Source organism: Zingiber officinale, chromosome 8B (assembly GCF_018446385.1).
Source record: "Zingiber officinale cultivar Zhangliang chromosome 8B, Zo_v1.1, whole genome shotgun sequence".
Classification (NCBI taxonomy): domain Eukaryota; kingdom Viridiplantae; phylum Streptophyta; class Magnoliopsida; order Zingiberales; family Zingiberaceae; genus Zingiber; species Zingiber officinale.
In genome coordinates, this window is record NC_056001.1 from 280,913 (window position 1) to 297,212 (window position 16,300).

The following is a 16,300-nucleotide window of genomic DNA, read 5'->3' on the forward strand; positions in this document are numbered from 1 at the left end:
ATCAAATTGAACTCAACTAAACAGATAATTTTGAAAGTCTGTCGGTTCTGGATTCTTGATCGAATCGACCTGCCCTGTTAAATTTGTATAATGATTATTTACACTTTATTTCTTCCTCCTGTTATCTGCCGTTCCTTTCAGCAATTCTTAGGAAATCTCCATATATCTAACTTTACTGTAGTTCAAATCTCCATCTACTACTCGTGGTCCCTGTTGTTTTCTCCAGTAATCAATAAAGAGGTAGAAGAAAATTTCAGGAACCTCACAAGTACCTACTAACGATCAATCTCCTTCGTGCTAAATCCAGAAAAAATAAATAAAAGAAAAAGAATAAAAGCATCGGTTTCCACAGACCAGTGCCCAAGGATCAATTCTTTCCTCTAAAGAGTAAAGCCATACGCCCAGAAGAGACCTATAGCTACTTTGGTGGTCTTCTAGGAAACCGTCAGGAAATTTCCTAACATTCAATTCTCTCAATTAACGTGACTTGTGCATCTATCTAAGCAACTCTCTCCTTTTGATCTGCTTCGTATCTTTTCTTCCATATTTATAGTCGTCACTCATCTGAATTAGCTACTTCATCTCATGTTCAAACCATGGCCAGTGTGGTTGCGTCTAAAGCGTCAAAATGGCTCTCTCTCAAGAGATCCAAGCTCAGACTATTTGTCCCTCACCTGCCATCCTCCCCCGTTGCTGTTCCTTGCTCACCATCAAGTAGTAGAGATAGAACGAGTGAGTTATGGGAGGTCTTCAAACACTTTGATCGAGATAGGGACGGGAGGGTCTCCTACGTGGAACTAAGGGCCTCGTTTGACTTGCTGGGGGAGGAGATGCCGGTGGCGGCGGCCCAAGCTGTCATTGCCGACTTGGACTCCGATGGCGACCAACTTTTGGACTTTGAGGACTTCGTTAGATTAGTAGAGGGGGAGGGGGAGAAGATCGAGAGCAAAGATGATGAGGAACTTAAGAAGGTGTTCGAGATGTTTGAGGTGGTTAAGGGGTCAGGAAGGATCACACCCAGGGGGTTGAAAACAATGCTAAGTAGGCTCGGCGACGAGCGGTCAATCGAGGAGTGCAAAACCATGATAGGAGCATATGACCTTGATGGAGATGGCGAGCTCAATTTCCATGAGTTCTACCAGATGATGACATAGATAAAACAATCAGTAAGTCGATGCATATTGTATCCATCCATCCATCCATCCATGTCAACAAGTCTGAAATTAATTGTATCCAAGTTTCGGTTTTTATCATCGATTCGTTTGCAAATCCAATTATCCAAATGGTGTGCGTGTTCATCTCTAATGGTTTCCAAAACTAAAACATCTTGAACAATAAGCGATAACAAATTTTAATCAGCCTTTTGCTCATAATTATTAAATAAAAGAACTTTCAACCATGCTCTTAAACAATAAAGCAGGAAGTTGACACACCGCCGAATGCCCTCAGAGATGACAGCATGCTGACTGATAGTATGATCGCTCTGGTTTGGGTGGATACTGACTGATTGTACAATTACAATACACCTCAGAGAACACAAAATTCCAAATATTAGATGATAAAAATATTCAGAGGCAATCCAAGCGAAAGAATACAAAAATAATCTTAGAAAAATGCATTACTTGAATTCTTCAATAGGTATTTCTGTCTATGCACCTGGAAGAAGAATGAATTGATACTTTAAGTAACATCCCCATACTGAGGCAGTCAAGTCACAGTGAGCTAGCTGGTTGCCAACACTAGCAAGAAAATATTTGATTTTTCATGAAAAACATTATTTGTATGACCAAGATTCAAACAACACAAACATGTACATATGTTCGCTTATGCCTGATTTCTAAACAATCGAAAAAAGAAAATGATATATTCTAATGCTTCTCATCCTTCGGAGTTTCTTTTTTAGGAATCTGAGAATCCAACTCCTTGGCTGATGATCGCTCCATGGACCTGCGATAAACAAAAGAAGAGGGGGTCCAACACATTAGGTTTTGCAGGGGCCACATCTACTTATGCTTTGCGTGTGAAAAATTTTATTTAGATGTTTAGAAAATGCTACCCACACACATTATGAGTAATTTTTTTTTTCTTAATTTTGAATTGCTTTAAGTTATTGATTGTAGAATATCAACTTAACAGATGTTTGCAATTATTCAAGAACTGATATAATATATAAGAAAAAAAAAAACTGCATTTTAACAAAATGTATGAATAGCAAAAAAAAGGCTTCTGTAAGTTAGAGAGCAAATGGAGCAACCTACTGCACAGGTATATGAATTTCACACGATTTGTGCCTGCATATTGAAAAGGCATTGTTCCTATGTCCGAGAACCAAAAAGCAAAAGTTTATACTAAAAAGTTGTTCATCCAATCATAGAGTTTAATGTTGTGAATTGTGATTGAAATTCATTATTATAACTGCTTGAAAGATACTACCTTGGTTTTGTACTCTCCTACTTCCTGCGTGCAGCATTTTCAACAAGAGAGAATAAATATCATAAAACTAGTAGCTAGTTCATGATTCTGTCCTGCTTCTTAACATCTAGATTAAACGACACAAAATGGATGAAAATCTCGTCAAAATATTTTCTATCAGGATTCTCAATTGCGTTCAATGATATGCAGGGAATTTATCCAACAATTTCCTGATCATAAATTAGTGTGCATCTTACATCAGGTCGATGAATAGCACCCTCAACTCATCACTCTGAAATCGGAACACAAATTCAAATAAGAAAATTCTAAAGAAAATGTTTTTTTTCCTTAAAAAAAATCAAATAACCAATGAAGACTGATATCGAAGCAAAAATAAAGCGTGGTCGAGTAACCAATTAAATTAAAAAGAGGTTAAAAATTTTGATTCTTTGAACCAAAAGATAATTACTGCCAGAAGATTTATATCAACAGAAAGGTAGCAGAGGAAAAACGAGAAGAGAAGATTAAGCGCGAGCTTACTTGGCAGTGGAGGCGGTTTCTTCTTCGAGCCAATTTCGGATCTGGCGAAGGTTGCGGCGGAAGATGGCGGCAGACTGCCTAGCATCCGTGCGGAAAAGAAGGATGGCGGCGCCGACGCCCACCACCGTCACAATGAAGTTGGTCAACGCCATCTCCCAGCTGAAATCTCAGAATGAACTAATCTCAAGCGATAAGGATTTCTCGAGGAAAACCCTAACCTTGAACTGCGAAGAGCAGAAGCCCTTTCAAGGAAAAGCTTCGCCTTGCGACGGAAGATGCCCTAGCGAAGAGAAGCTACGAGGCAACGATCACAGCCGTTTATTGGGCCCATTTTGTTAGTTCTAAAGCCACATATGGAAATTGGCCCATCGGTCCACCCTGGTTGGGCTTCGAACCCTATTTCGACATTGTAGCGTTGAGTGTTGGGTATGGTTCCAATTGGACCGGGTTCGGGATCTATCGGTTTTCTTGGATTCTTTGTCTTTCTGCAATGCACTGCAAATTTTGGGAATTGAGCCGGCAGGTTCACGCCCTGTGAACCGAAGATGGATCGAGTCCTTTTTTGAAGTAGAAAATCCCTCAAAAGAATCAGAGACGTGCAAGTCAGACTTCAGAGGCATCGGCGGCTAGCGTGCTGACTCTTGTGTCTGTACCTTACTATCTTCTATTTTCAGGCCAACTCCACTCGATCGATCGGCATTTATTTTCTTGTCTAATTCTTCTTGGACACTGCCCTTGTCTTACTAGGCTAGCACTAATTTTATTATCTGAAGGAGACACTGTACAAAACCTCGCTAAGCAACCAGCAATGGATTATGATTTTCCTAAGAGAATATTTTAAAGGCCGTGTGGAATTAAGGCTGCGGCCGCGAATCTATAATCGTGTTTTTTTTGCTTTGGCTTTCACTTGCTCCGCTTTCTCATCAATCAGGCACGCTTCCCTCTACACCTTCTTTTCCTGCACGCCCAGCATAAAGCCAAGCAGACCGGTTCCTCAAATCAATCTCAACTTCTCAACTCACGTTTATCGCTGTTTCTTCTTTTCTCTCGCTCTCTCTCGTCGTCATTTGCTCTGATAACTTTTCTGTCGTTTACTCAGAGCTTTTGTTTTGTATCGATTGTAGCAAAGGTATAGTCAGCAGACTCTACTTTCTTAATAGTCAAAGATTCATCTGTCATTGAAAATTAATGTCATTATATATATATATGTTTCGCTAAATAGCTCGATTCTTGATTATTCTAAATCAAGCTCGATCTTTGGTAAAACAGCGAACGATAATTTGTTCTTGGAAAAATAAACTCGATCTAATTTAGGCATTTCAAATCATGGAAATTTGATATATATATATATATATATACTCTTTGGAAAAATATTTGCTTTAAAATTCAGATAAAAATTGCCTTGTGTCTAATTTTTTTTATCAGAAAGGTACTCTTGTTTTGTTAAATATTGTCCTGATCAATTCTTCCTCCTGAAGGCCTAACCTCTCCTCTCACCTTTGTAAGCACGTGGCCTCTTGTTTGCGTCCACCCCAAGGTCGTCGCTGCTGCACGCAAGGTCCTAGTTGGGCAAAAGGGGATAGCGCTCACCTCCAACAGAGGCGTAGCTAGGATTTTTAAATAGAGGAGGTTGGAAAATTAAATTTTAAACTAGAAATCATTATATCATTTCCAACATAATATAAAAATTTAAGTACAAAACACGCATTTCTCCATAAATCCATGATACTTCTTTTTGACATTTTGATTTACCTATAAATACACAATTCCTAACTCATCATTTATTTCACATATAAACATAATATTAATGATAAAAAATCAAAAGGATTTAATAAAAGATGCATTTATAAATTCTAAATTATGATTTTGATTTATAAAGCAATATTTACTACTAGAACAAATTAAAGTTTCAAATCTTACAAACACAAATTGTAAAAAAGTAATATAAATTTTAATCACAAATTCACAATCAAAATATGGAATATTAATTATCAAATACCATAGTTAATAATAAAAATCAGTAAATGAGTGCATTCAAAGAATTAACTCACCAAATGACTCCAATAAATTAGTGTAGGGTTGTAGGCTGCAAAGATGAGTGAGACGATAAGATGAATCAACTCACGGTCAAGGCAGAGAGCACCAACAAATAACAGCGCAACAGCCGCACGGTGGAGTTTCAAAAGAGGACGTGTGTCGGCGTATCGCCTTTGCTGCTTTGCAGATCCTCTTGCTGTTCGGCAGGAGCAAGCGCTGTTGCATAGGCAAAGCTCGGTGATGAAGGAGGAGGAGGAGGAGGGAGGGAGGGAGGAGGAAAATAAGAAGAAAATTAGTGAACGATTGAATTTTTTTACCTCTTTGGCTCTTTCTGCTCTTCTCGGCTTCTCGCTTTTTGTCGTCCTTTCTTTTTTCGTTCTCTTGATTTGCTTTGGGAAAAAAGAATGACAATAGGGTTTTAGTAGTGCCAATTTATTTTCAGAGAAAGGAATTGTAATATACTAATATATATACCTATATTATATATAATAATATAAAGCAACCTATGGGTCTTGGCTGGGCTTAAGCCCAGCCAAGCCCCTACTTAAAATACGCCCCTGGTCTCCAGCGCCCCTGTGGACCTTGCCCAAGGCTATCACAAGGGGGGTTAATCACGGTAACCGAAGGGGTTAAGGGTGTAGTGGGCTGAGGGACACAGGGATAAGGGATTTACGCCCTTGCTGCCGCCGCGATTCGAACCTACGTTCTCATTGGGCAAACTTCTACGCCCCAACCACTTCGGATAACCCCGTGGGGCACGCAAGGTCCTAGTTGTCATCACGTGAGGTGATTGGCCCAGTCATCATCACGCACAGTCGTAGTTGTGGTCACGCGTGAGGTCTCGCTGCTGCCTCAATGCGAAGTCAAGGCCTCACCACTGACTAGTTTCAACGTTGACGGTCATTTCCCCTTCCTCTTCCGTGCGAGGCAGTGGCCGTGACGTCACGCCCGGCGGTGGCAGTGACCAGTGACCTCGAGGAAGCAAACGGGGAGAGAGGGTCACAGTTACAATGTTAACGGAGGAGGGAAAATTGGCGGGAGGAGGGGAGACAAACAGGAGGAACGTGTGGTGTCTACTTCGACTATGGTGCGGTAAAGGAGCAGGGGGGAGTAGTGGCGACGGAGAGGAGGACGATAGCGACAATTCGGGGAAGTGGTGTGGACGTACACCCGTCAATAAAAATTCTTTTTATCGAATTTAATAGATAAATTTTTGAAATATCTAAATTACTTATCACAATGTTAAAATATCCCCACTTTCTATGTTACCTTCGTTTTCAAATCGATCCGAATGAAAAAAAAAATCGGTCGGTTTTTTTTTTTTTTTTATGTTTAAAAAATCCATTAGTCGATTTCGGTTAAAATCGACTTATGAATCTAGAGATTTCGAAATGATATAAAATTTGTTCATATGCTTTCTTTTATCATTATTATAAAAATACTATCAAATATTAATTTAACTCAATATAGTGAGAACATTCATATTTTAAATATAAATATGTTCAAAAAATTAATTTATATTCAAAAAATCATCATTCTCAATTTATTTGGTTAAATTAATATTTGATATTATTTTTAAAATCAGGAGAATTAGACTAATATATAAGAACTAGTTTTATATTATTCGAAATCTCTAGGTCTATCAATCAGTGTTAGTCAAAATCGATTGATTGGTATAGAGACTGATCCGGTTGTAAGAACAGGGGACCCCCGTCCAGTGGGGTCAACGCCGCGTGGAAGTCAAAATGGCAGATGGCCGGCCGGCCGGCCGGGGTCTAGGTGATGGTTATAGGCGCCCTGTCGAAAGTCAGGGTTTCGGCGCTCAACGGACAATTGTTGGAGTGTATACTGAAAGCCTAAGCTTTGTAAACATTCATTATGAATAAAGAAACACATTAGGTCAAATTGTCTACATTTAGTTGTAGTTGTTCAATTAATTTATATTGTAGATAACATAGTATGTGGTGCCACATGCAGAAGATGATGTTATCAGTACCTTATAAATTATAAACAGTAGCTCACGACCAAAATGGAAAGGAACAAACCATTAGAAGGTCGTAGTGTAATTAGGTATCAGTTTATCTTGACTGTATAATTACACTAGTACACTTAGAGTGTATTGAGTAGGACCATTTGAGGTCGTTTCTTTTATACTGACTTTATAAAGAAACAAAGACCTCGGTTATTATGGAAGTGTGTGCTCTTAATCCTAATATAATAACAAGCACATATATTTGATATTTATTTCTTTAATTTATCAATGGGTGAGATTTAGTTCGATGAATCAATAAGCCCGATAAGTTGGGAAATGACATCACTTATAGTGTGTGTTGTTGATTATAGAAGGAAACTGTGTCCTAGAGATACTAGGTTGATAATGTCCTCAAGAGGAGCTCATAAGGATTGTCATGTTAAACCCTGCAGGTGGACCTAGTCCGACATGATGATAAGGTTGAGTGGTACTACTCTTGGACTAAGATATTAATTAAATGAGTTGTCCGAAACTCACTTAATTAGTGGACATTCGATATCTTAAACACAGGGAGGCTAACACACTCATAATAAGAAGGAGCCCAAAAATGTAATTTGGGATTGGTGCGGTAGTTCAATAATAGTTCTCTAGTGGAATGAATTATTATTGATAAAATTAAGTTGTGTGTTCGGGGCGAACACGGGATGCTTAATTTTATCGGAAGACCAAAACCAATTCCTCCTCTCGGTCCCTATCGTAGCCTCTTATTTATAGAGTTCTATACCCAAATATACCCACCTTCTATATCCACCAATAGGGGGCCGGCCAAGCTAGCTTGGGAATCAAGCTAGGGCCGGCCTAGGTATAAGATTGGGTGGCCGGCCCTAGCTTGAACCCAAGCTAGTGGGGGCCGGCCAAATTAAATTAAAAAAGAAATTTAATTTTAATTTTTATTATGTGGAAGATATAATTTATTAAAGATAATTAAAATTAAAATATCTTTCTTGTAAAAGATCTACAAAAGATTAAAGAAAGAGATTAGATCTCTTTCCTTATTTGTAGATTGGTGAGATATTTTATTTTCTCTTTAAAAATTATTCACATGTTGTAAAATTAAAATTATAGAAATTTCCTTTTTATCAACCATGAAGAGATTTTGAAGAGAAATTTTATTTTTTAAAATTTCCGGAAACAAATTAGGAAGTTTTAATTGTTGATTGAAACTTGTCCAATTTGATTTCATTAATGTGGCCGGCCATAAGATTTCAATTTGGGAAATTTTATTTTATTTTTCTCAATTAAATCATGTCAAGGAAATTGAGAAAATTTTATTGTAATTAAATTTCCTAATTTGCCTAGACCAAGGAATATAAAAGAAGGGGTGAGGGTGCCTTCATTGGACAACCTCTATTATTTTCTCTCCCTCTTTTGTTCCTTGGTGTGGCCGGCCAACCTCTCTTCCTCTTGGTGGTGGCCGAACCTTCTCTATTGGCTTGGAGCTCTTGTGGTGGCCGGATACTACTCGGAGAAGAAAAAGAAGAAGGAGAGAAAACTTGTATCTCTTGGAGCTTGGTTGGTGTTTTGTTCTTCGTCCTTGGTGAAGCTTCTTTGTGTTGGCCGAACCTAGCTAGGAGGAGAAGAAGGTGCTTGGTGGTTTCTCATCTCGGAAGATCGTTGCCCATACAACGTCCGAAGTTAGAAGAGGAATACGGTAGAAGATCAAGAGGTCTTTCTAGAAGGTATAACTAGTAATTTTTCTTTCCGCATCATGCTAGTTATTTATGGAAATAATACCAAATATAAGAGGCTTACGTTCTAGTATTTCGAATATGTTTTTCGAAGTTGTGTTCTTTTGTTTTTTTTTTCCTTGTGATTTGATTGTTCTTTTTGGTTAACCTAAAGTTATTTTAGGAAATTAAATATTAGATTTCTATAAAAGGTTTTGTCTAGTCGGTGGTGGTTGCTCCCATATCCAAGAAGGCCATGTGCCTCGCCACGTCAGTACTGGGAACCAATTATGGAAATTAATATTTAATGGAATTAATAACTTAAGGTGACTTGGGTCGAACGTGTTAAGTTCCGCAAGAGATCCAAGTCAAAACCTAAAAAACAAATAGATTAAGTTTTGGATCAAACGTGTTAAGTTCCGCAGGCGATCCAAAATTTAATTTAAAAGAACACATGGTAGCTAGGAAAAGGTTCAGACCTTTGTACAAAATTTTTGTACAGTAGAACCTCTAAGCTTTCCGAGTAGCAACCAACAATTGGTATCAGAGCTAGGGTTTTGCCTCTGTGTATTTGGTATTAGTTTAATTATGCACATGTCATACATAATTTAGGCAGGATAATAGTAGGATGTGCTAACTTTGTGGATGCAGGATCCAACTATTATGGCTTATAGTTATTATGTGTGTGATTGGACCCTTGGACACGTCAAGGGCATTTTATTGTGTGTGCATGATTGTATTATAAAATACAGCAGGAGCTGTATTTAGTTTTATTAGGATTTTATTTTTGATCTAGTTACATGTACATTCCTTTTATGGAATATAGGATCAATGGATGTAAATTTTATTTTATGTTCGATCTAGTTTACATGTACATTCCTTCGAGGAATATAGGATCAAAAATGTAAAATTCTATTTATGTCGCGGATCGAATCTTGCAAAGCGTGGAACCTTCTAAGGACCAGAGGCGCAGCGGAACTAGGAGCAAGATGGATGCGACAGCTAGACCCGGTGGCAGTGGCTAAATATGGCAGTAGCTTGGGATGACAACACACGGAGGACAACTAGAGATAAAAGCCATAATAGTTGAAAATTAGATTTTCTATTTATTGCTTTTATATTGTGCTGTGTGTGCATGTTGGTTTACATATTTAGTAGGCTAGCATAGTTAAAATTCCTCATTTATAAATAATTAAGTGGGAGAGAGATTTTTAAGTAAATCCCATGGTCTCCATTACTGGTTTGTAAGTGATGCAAACAAGCTTGCGCGTTGGCTCTGAGTGCCTTCCTCCATAACGGATGAGCTTGTTTGTGGATCACTAGAACAGACTTCCAATTTTGGATGACTATAGGAAGTTAATTAAGAGCGTGTGATCTTCCCCAACGGAAGAGGCATAATCTTATTAATGGACTTAGTGTCAAGTAATGGTATACACTTAGACACATTTAATAGTATCCTCCCCAACGGAGTCACTACTATCACTTGTGTGACCAAAGGGAAACCAACTATTGATTTGTCATAAAACTAGATTGGCAATATAATAAAATTAATAAACCCCTCTTACAAATGTTTGAATTTGTATACGTCCACACTAACGTGGCATACAAGATTCATGGTGTTTGAGGTAATTTTATTTGTCAAAAGTTATATTGACAAGATAGTCAATGGGTAAAACCCTCCTCTTACAAATGATGAATTTGTATACGTCCACACTAACGTGGCATGCAAAATTCACAGTGTTTGAGGTGTTGGTGAATTTAAATAATATTGTTTGAGGAATCAATGTTATTTTAAATTCAAAGAGTTTTGACCAAATATTTGATCAAAGACAGATCAACTATTAATTTTATTCGTCATAAAGTAAAGTTGACGAGATAATAAAATTAATGAATAAAATCTCCTCTTCGATTTTGTATACACAAAATTCATGGAGATTTTAAGGAGTTGATCTTGACCAAATATTTTTGTGATTCTTAGGATGTTTGTCAATCCCTAGTAGTCATACTATAGAAAAAGACTTAGTAGTCCCAATTGTAATGATTGGAAATAGGACTTGGACATTGATCCGGCGGTAAGAATGGAGGGCTGGCCCAACGGATAATGGTCCGAGCGGAGCTATAGATAACCCATCCATGGGCTTGGATTTCTGACGCCAAGGCAGGAGGATCTAAGGGCCGAGCAGGAGTCCGCTCGGCTGGGACCTAAGGGCCGAGCGGGTGGTCCGCTCGGCCAAGATAAGGGCGAGGGTATAAAGGTAGTCGAGCGGCCTATGCGCTTGTCTCGAGATATGTGATGTCAGAGAAGGCACGTCTGATGATAAGGCCGTACACGAGATTGCACGATGGAAGATCCCGCCGTCACATCAGGGAGAGGTGGATACAGTAGCAGTATGGTCTCATATATGCTCTTCTGACAGGCCCATACTTGGGTATGGTCTAAAGCAGATGACTGCTTCGATTGACGTGCCTGGGCTCTTTCGATAGTTCTATATAAGGCCTCCATTTCTTCACCGGAGGTACGCGCGTCTGGATCTCTGAAGCCACTTCTTTGCTATTTCCTCGCCTGACTTGAGCGTCGGAGGGCCGTCGCCGGGACACCCCCTCGGCTCGGTTCTGTTGCAGGTTCGCCGGAGCACTCAAGGATCCAGCAGGGAGCGCCACGTCCCCAGCGTCCGTTGACTCCTAGTTCAGACAGGATCAGACATTAAGGTAGACTGTCTTCTTAGAACTAAGAACAATTTAGGTGTATTTAATTCATTAGTTGAAACATGTCTAGTGGTGTTATCTACCAGAACCTGGAGTGTAGATACAAGATGCCATTAATCATGTCTGCAATTCATTGCAGGGTTCCAGGAAACCCGACAACTAAATGAAAGGTAAATCACCGTCCACATGGGCACTACTGTAAAAGTGGTAGCTGTTGTAGTGGCAGATGTTTATCTTTTGATAAGAATAAAATATGGATTTTAAGTAATTGTCTTTACGTACCAAGTTTAGAAAGAACCTGATTTCAGTTTCTAAACTATTATAGATATTGTGTCTATTTTGATAACAAAGTTGTTATCAAGAAAAATAGGGAAGTTATCTATTCTGGTATGATGGTTGACAATTTATAATCCAATAACTTCCACGATGTAACAAATAGAAATTAGTAACACATCTTCTAATTTTAAGAGAAAGCAACCTTTAGAAATGAACCAATTATATCTTTGGCATCTAAAGCTAGGTTATACTTGAGTAGGATTCATTGGTAGCTGATGAACTTTTGGGTTCATTAGTAGTGGAAATCTTTCTAACCTGCGAGTCTTACTTAAATAACCAAGAAGCTTTTAAGTCCGAGGTGTATGGAGTCAAAGATATGTTGAAAACAGTTCATTTTGATTTGTGTGATCCTATGACTATCCAGACAAGAGGTAGTATTGAATATTTTGTCTATTTTATAGACAACTATTCAAGATACAAATAAATTTACTTAATGTACCGCAAGACTAAGTACTTTGATTAGTTCAAAGAGTACAAGGTTGATGCGGAGAAATGTTAAAGTAAAAAGTCACTATGGAAGATCGTAGTGGCAAGTACCTCTTGAGAGATTTTAGGAGTCACTTATCAGTAGTTGGATTTCAATCCCAACTAACTGCATCTGGTACACCCCAACAGAATGGTGTAGTAGAAAGAAGGTAAAGGACTCTTATGGAATAATTAGATAGATGATGAGTTATTCAGAAAATTACCAAATTTGTTTTAAGGATAAACTCTGAAAACGAAAGTGAACATAGTACCTTCCAAGTTAGAACTCTCTACTCATATAGAATTGCTGAATAGGTGAAAACCTATTTTGAAGCATATTCGGATTCAGGAAATCCAGCACATATGTTATAGAGAGACAATGATAAGTTGGATAGGAGTTCACTTGTTTGTAAGTTATCCTAGATAAACAAAAGTAGGTTTATAGTCTTAAAAATCAGAAGGTCATTGTTAGCATCAATGACTGATTTTTAGAAAAGGACTATATAATGAACCACGTGCTCATAAGTAAATTTGTTCTTAAGGAAATAATAAAGGACATGTCTAACCTAGTACCAACTGTACAAGATGAGATACCACAAGAAAACTGCAACACGTATTACAAATGATACACAATTGCAGAAAGTGCCTTGTCATAGTGGGAGGGTTGTTAGGCAACCTAAATAGGTTCATGTTTTGGGAGAGGTTTTGGATTCGATCCCTGGAGGACATGAACCTGATCTCCGGTCATATGATAAAGTACTCCAAGATAAAGATGCAAACATCTTGGCAAAGAGTAATGAATAATAGAATTAGAATATATGTATTCTAATAAAATCTGGAAGCTTGTAGAACCACCAAATGGTGTAAAAGCCTTTGGGTGTAAAAAGGTCAATAATAGGAAAAGAGGGATAGAAAGGAAGGTAGTAACTTTCAAAGCAAGGCTTGATGAAAAAGGAAACTTTTTCACTGGTAGCCATGCTTAAGTCTATCCGGATTCTTTTATCTATTTGGCAAGTGGATGTCAAGACAGCATTCCTTAATGGAAGTCTTGATGAAAGCATCCATATAAAGCAACCAGAAGGGTTCATTGCAAAGGGCTAAGAGCATCTTGTGTGCAGGCTCAATCAGTCTATGGACTGAGGCAAAGCTTCAAGGTCTTGGAATATCCGGTTTATCAAAGTAATCCAGACCTATGGATTTATTGAGTAAACGGATAAGTTTTGTGTATACAAAAGGTGTGATGGAAACGTGGTGGTATTTCTTGTACCATACGTAGATAACATTTTTTGTAGTTGGAAACAATATCAAAATATTGTCAGAAGTTAGGGTATGATTGTCCAAATAATTCGATATAAAGGACTTGGGAGAATGTATATATTTTTGAGATCAAAGTAATAAGGGATCGAAAGAAAAAATATATTTTACTTATCCCAAGCTTGATACATCGGAAAATCCTTGCTCGTTTTAAGCATGCAAAACTCCTCGACGGGTTTCTTACCTTTTAAGCATGGAGTGTCTTTATCTAAAGAGATGTCTCCGATGACATCAAAGGAGATTGAGGACATGTAGGCAGTTCTTTATGCTTCGGCAGTTAGACAACCTAATGTATGCTATGCACGAGATCAGAAATCTGTTTTGCCAAGGGCATAGTTAGCAGATATCAAAGTAACCCTAGACAAGGACATTGGACTGCAGTAAAGCATATATTGAAGTATCTTAGAGGCACTAGAGATTATATGCTAGCGTACAAGGCAGTTAATGTGGTCCTAGTGGGTTGCATGGATTTTGGTTTCCAATCGGAAAGGGATAATAATAAGTCAATCTCTGGGTTTTGTGTTTACTTTAGGAGGTAAAGTCATAACTATGGAAAAGTGATAAGCATATGTGTTTTTCTGGACTCCACCATAGAAGCTTAGTATATGGCAAGCCTCTGAGGTAGCCATAAAAGCTGAATGACTCAATAACCTCAAGATAGACTTAGATATGATTTCTGGTTTGTCCAAAGATTATTATAATTTATTGTAATAATGTTGGTGCAGTAGCAAACTCAAAGAAACCATAAGTCTATAAGGCAAGTAAACACAATAGAGCGCAAGTACCACCCAATACGAGAAATCGTATAAACGAGGAGAAGTTGTTGCTGCCTAGATTGCATCAGGTAATGACCTATAGATCCTTTCACTAAGGTCCTTAAGGCAAGAGCTTTTGATGGGCATGTTGAAGGGTTGAGAATCAGATGTATGGCAGCAGATATGGCAGCTTAGTCTTTTAGTATAAGTGGGAGATTGCTGGAGTGTATACTGAAAGCCTAAGCTTTGTAAACATTCATTATGAATAAAGAAACACATTAGGTCAAATTGTCTACATTTAGTTGTAGTTGTTCAATTAATTTATATTGTAGATAACATAGTATGTGGTGCCACATGCAGAAGATGATGTTATCAGTACCTTATAAATTATAAACAGTAGCTCACGACCAAAATGGAAAGGAACAAACCATTAGAAGGTCGTAGTGTAATTAGGTATCAGTTTATCTTGACTGTATAATTACACTAGTACACTTAGAGTGTATTGAGTAGGACCATTTGAGGTCGTTTCTTTTATACTGACTTTATAAAGAAACAAAGACCTCGGTTATTATGGAAGTGTGTGCTCTTAATCCTAATATAATAACAAGCACATATATTTGATATTTATTTCTTTAATTTATCAATGGGTGAGATTTAGTTCGATGAATCAATAAGCCCGATAAGTTGGGAAATGACATCACTTATAGTGTGTGTTGTTGATTATAGAAGGAAACTGTGTCCTAGAGATACTAGGTTGATAATGTCCTCAAGAGGAGCTCATAAGGATTGTCATGTTAAACCCTGCAGGTGGACCTAGTCCGACATGATGATAAGGTTGAGTGGTACTACTCTTGGACTAAGATATTAATTAAATGAGTTGTCAGTAACTCACTTAATTAGTGGACATTCGATATCTTAAACACAGGGAGGCTAACACACTCATAATAAGAAGGAACCCAAAAATGTAATTTGGGATTGGTGCGGTAGTTCAATAATAGTTCTCTAGTGGAATGAATTATTATTGATAAAATTAAGTTGTGTGTTCGGGGCGAACACGGGATGCTTAATTTTATCGGAAGACCAAAACCAATTCCTCCTCTCGGTCCCTATCGTAGCCTCTTATTTATAGAGTTCTATACCCAAATATACCCACCTTCTATATCCACCAATAGGGGGCCGGCCAAGCTAGCTTGGGAATCAAGCTAGGGCCAGCCTAGGTATAAGATTGGGTGGCCGGCCCTAGCTTGAACCCAAGCTAGTGGGGGCCGGCCAAATTAAATTAAAAAAGAAATTTAATTTTAATTTTTATTATGTGGAAGATATAATTTATTAAAGAGAATTAAAATTAAAATATCTCTCTTGTAAAAGATCTACAAAAGATTAAAGAAAGAGATTAGATCTCTTTCCTTATTTGTAGATTGGTGAGATATTTTATTTTCTCTTTAAAAATTATTCACATGTTGTAAAATTAAAATTATAGAAATTTCCTTTTTATCAACCATGAAGAGATTTTGAAGAGAAATTTTATTTTTTTAAAATTTCCGGAAACAAATTAGGAAGTTTTAATTGTTGATTGAAACTTGTCCAATTTGATTTCATTAATGTGGCCGGCCATAAGATTTCAATTTGGGAAATTTTATTTTATTTTTCTCAATTAAATCATGTCAAGGAAATTGAGGAAATTTTATTGTAATTAAATTTCCTAATTTGCCTAGACCAAGGAATATAAAAGAAGGGGTGAGGGTGCCTTCATTGGACAACCTCTATTATTTTCTCTCCCTCTTTTGTTCCTTGGTGTGGCCGGCCAACTTCTCTTCCTCTCTTCCTCTTGGTGGTGGCCGAACCTTCTCTATTGGCTTGGAGCTCTTGTGGTGGCCGGATACTACTCGGAGAAGAAGAAGAAGAAGGAGAGAAAACTTGTATCTCTTGGAGCTTGGTTGGTGTTTTGTTCTTCGTCCTTGGTGAAGCTTCTTTGTGTTGGCCGAACCTAGCTAGGAGGAGAATAAGGTGCTTGGTGGTTTCTCATCTCGGAAGAT

General features: G+C 37.9%; 2 protein-coding genes across 2 annotated transcripts; one reads left to right on the plus strand and one right to left on the minus strand.

Annotated features, from left to right (window-relative positions):
• The first annotated feature begins 518 nt into the window (after window positions 1-518).
• LOC122014541 (putative calcium-binding protein CML19) lies at window positions 519-1,277 on the plus strand. Its single transcript, XM_042570785.1, has one exon. It carries the CDS (start codon window positions 597-599, stop codon window positions 1,152-1,154), a length of 558 nt encoding a protein of 185 aa, XP_042426719.1. The 5' UTR covers window positions 519-596; the 3' UTR covers window positions 1,155-1,277.
• A 376-nt stretch (window positions 1,278-1,653) lies between these two features.
• Window positions 1,654-3,257, minus strand: LOC122014542. The gene is made up of 2 exons (XM_042570787.1): window positions 2,953-3,257; window positions 1,654-1,947 (listed from the first exon to the last, which is right to left on the minus strand). The coding sequence occupies exons 1-2, from the start codon at window positions 3,102-3,104 to the stop codon at window positions 1,869-1,871; spliced, it is 231 nt and encodes a 76-aa protein (XP_042426721.1). The 5' UTR covers window positions 3,105-3,257; the 3' UTR covers window positions 1,654-1,868.
• Between the last annotated feature and the right edge of the window lie 13,043 nt (window positions 3,258-16,300).

Coding starts and splice junctions, on each gene's coding strand:
- LOC122014541 (XM_042570785.1), top strand. CDS start 597: ATGGCCAGTGTGGTTGCGTCTAAAGCGTCAAAATGGCTCTCTCTCAAG.
- LOC122014542 (XM_042570787.1), bottom strand. CDS start 3,104: ATGGCGTTGACCAACTTCATTGTGACGGTGGTGGGCGTCGGCGCCGCC. Junction 1,948..2,952: donor GAAACCGCCTCCACTGCCAA/GTAAGCTCGCGC, acceptor TGTTTATCGCAG/GTCCATGGAGCGATCATCAG.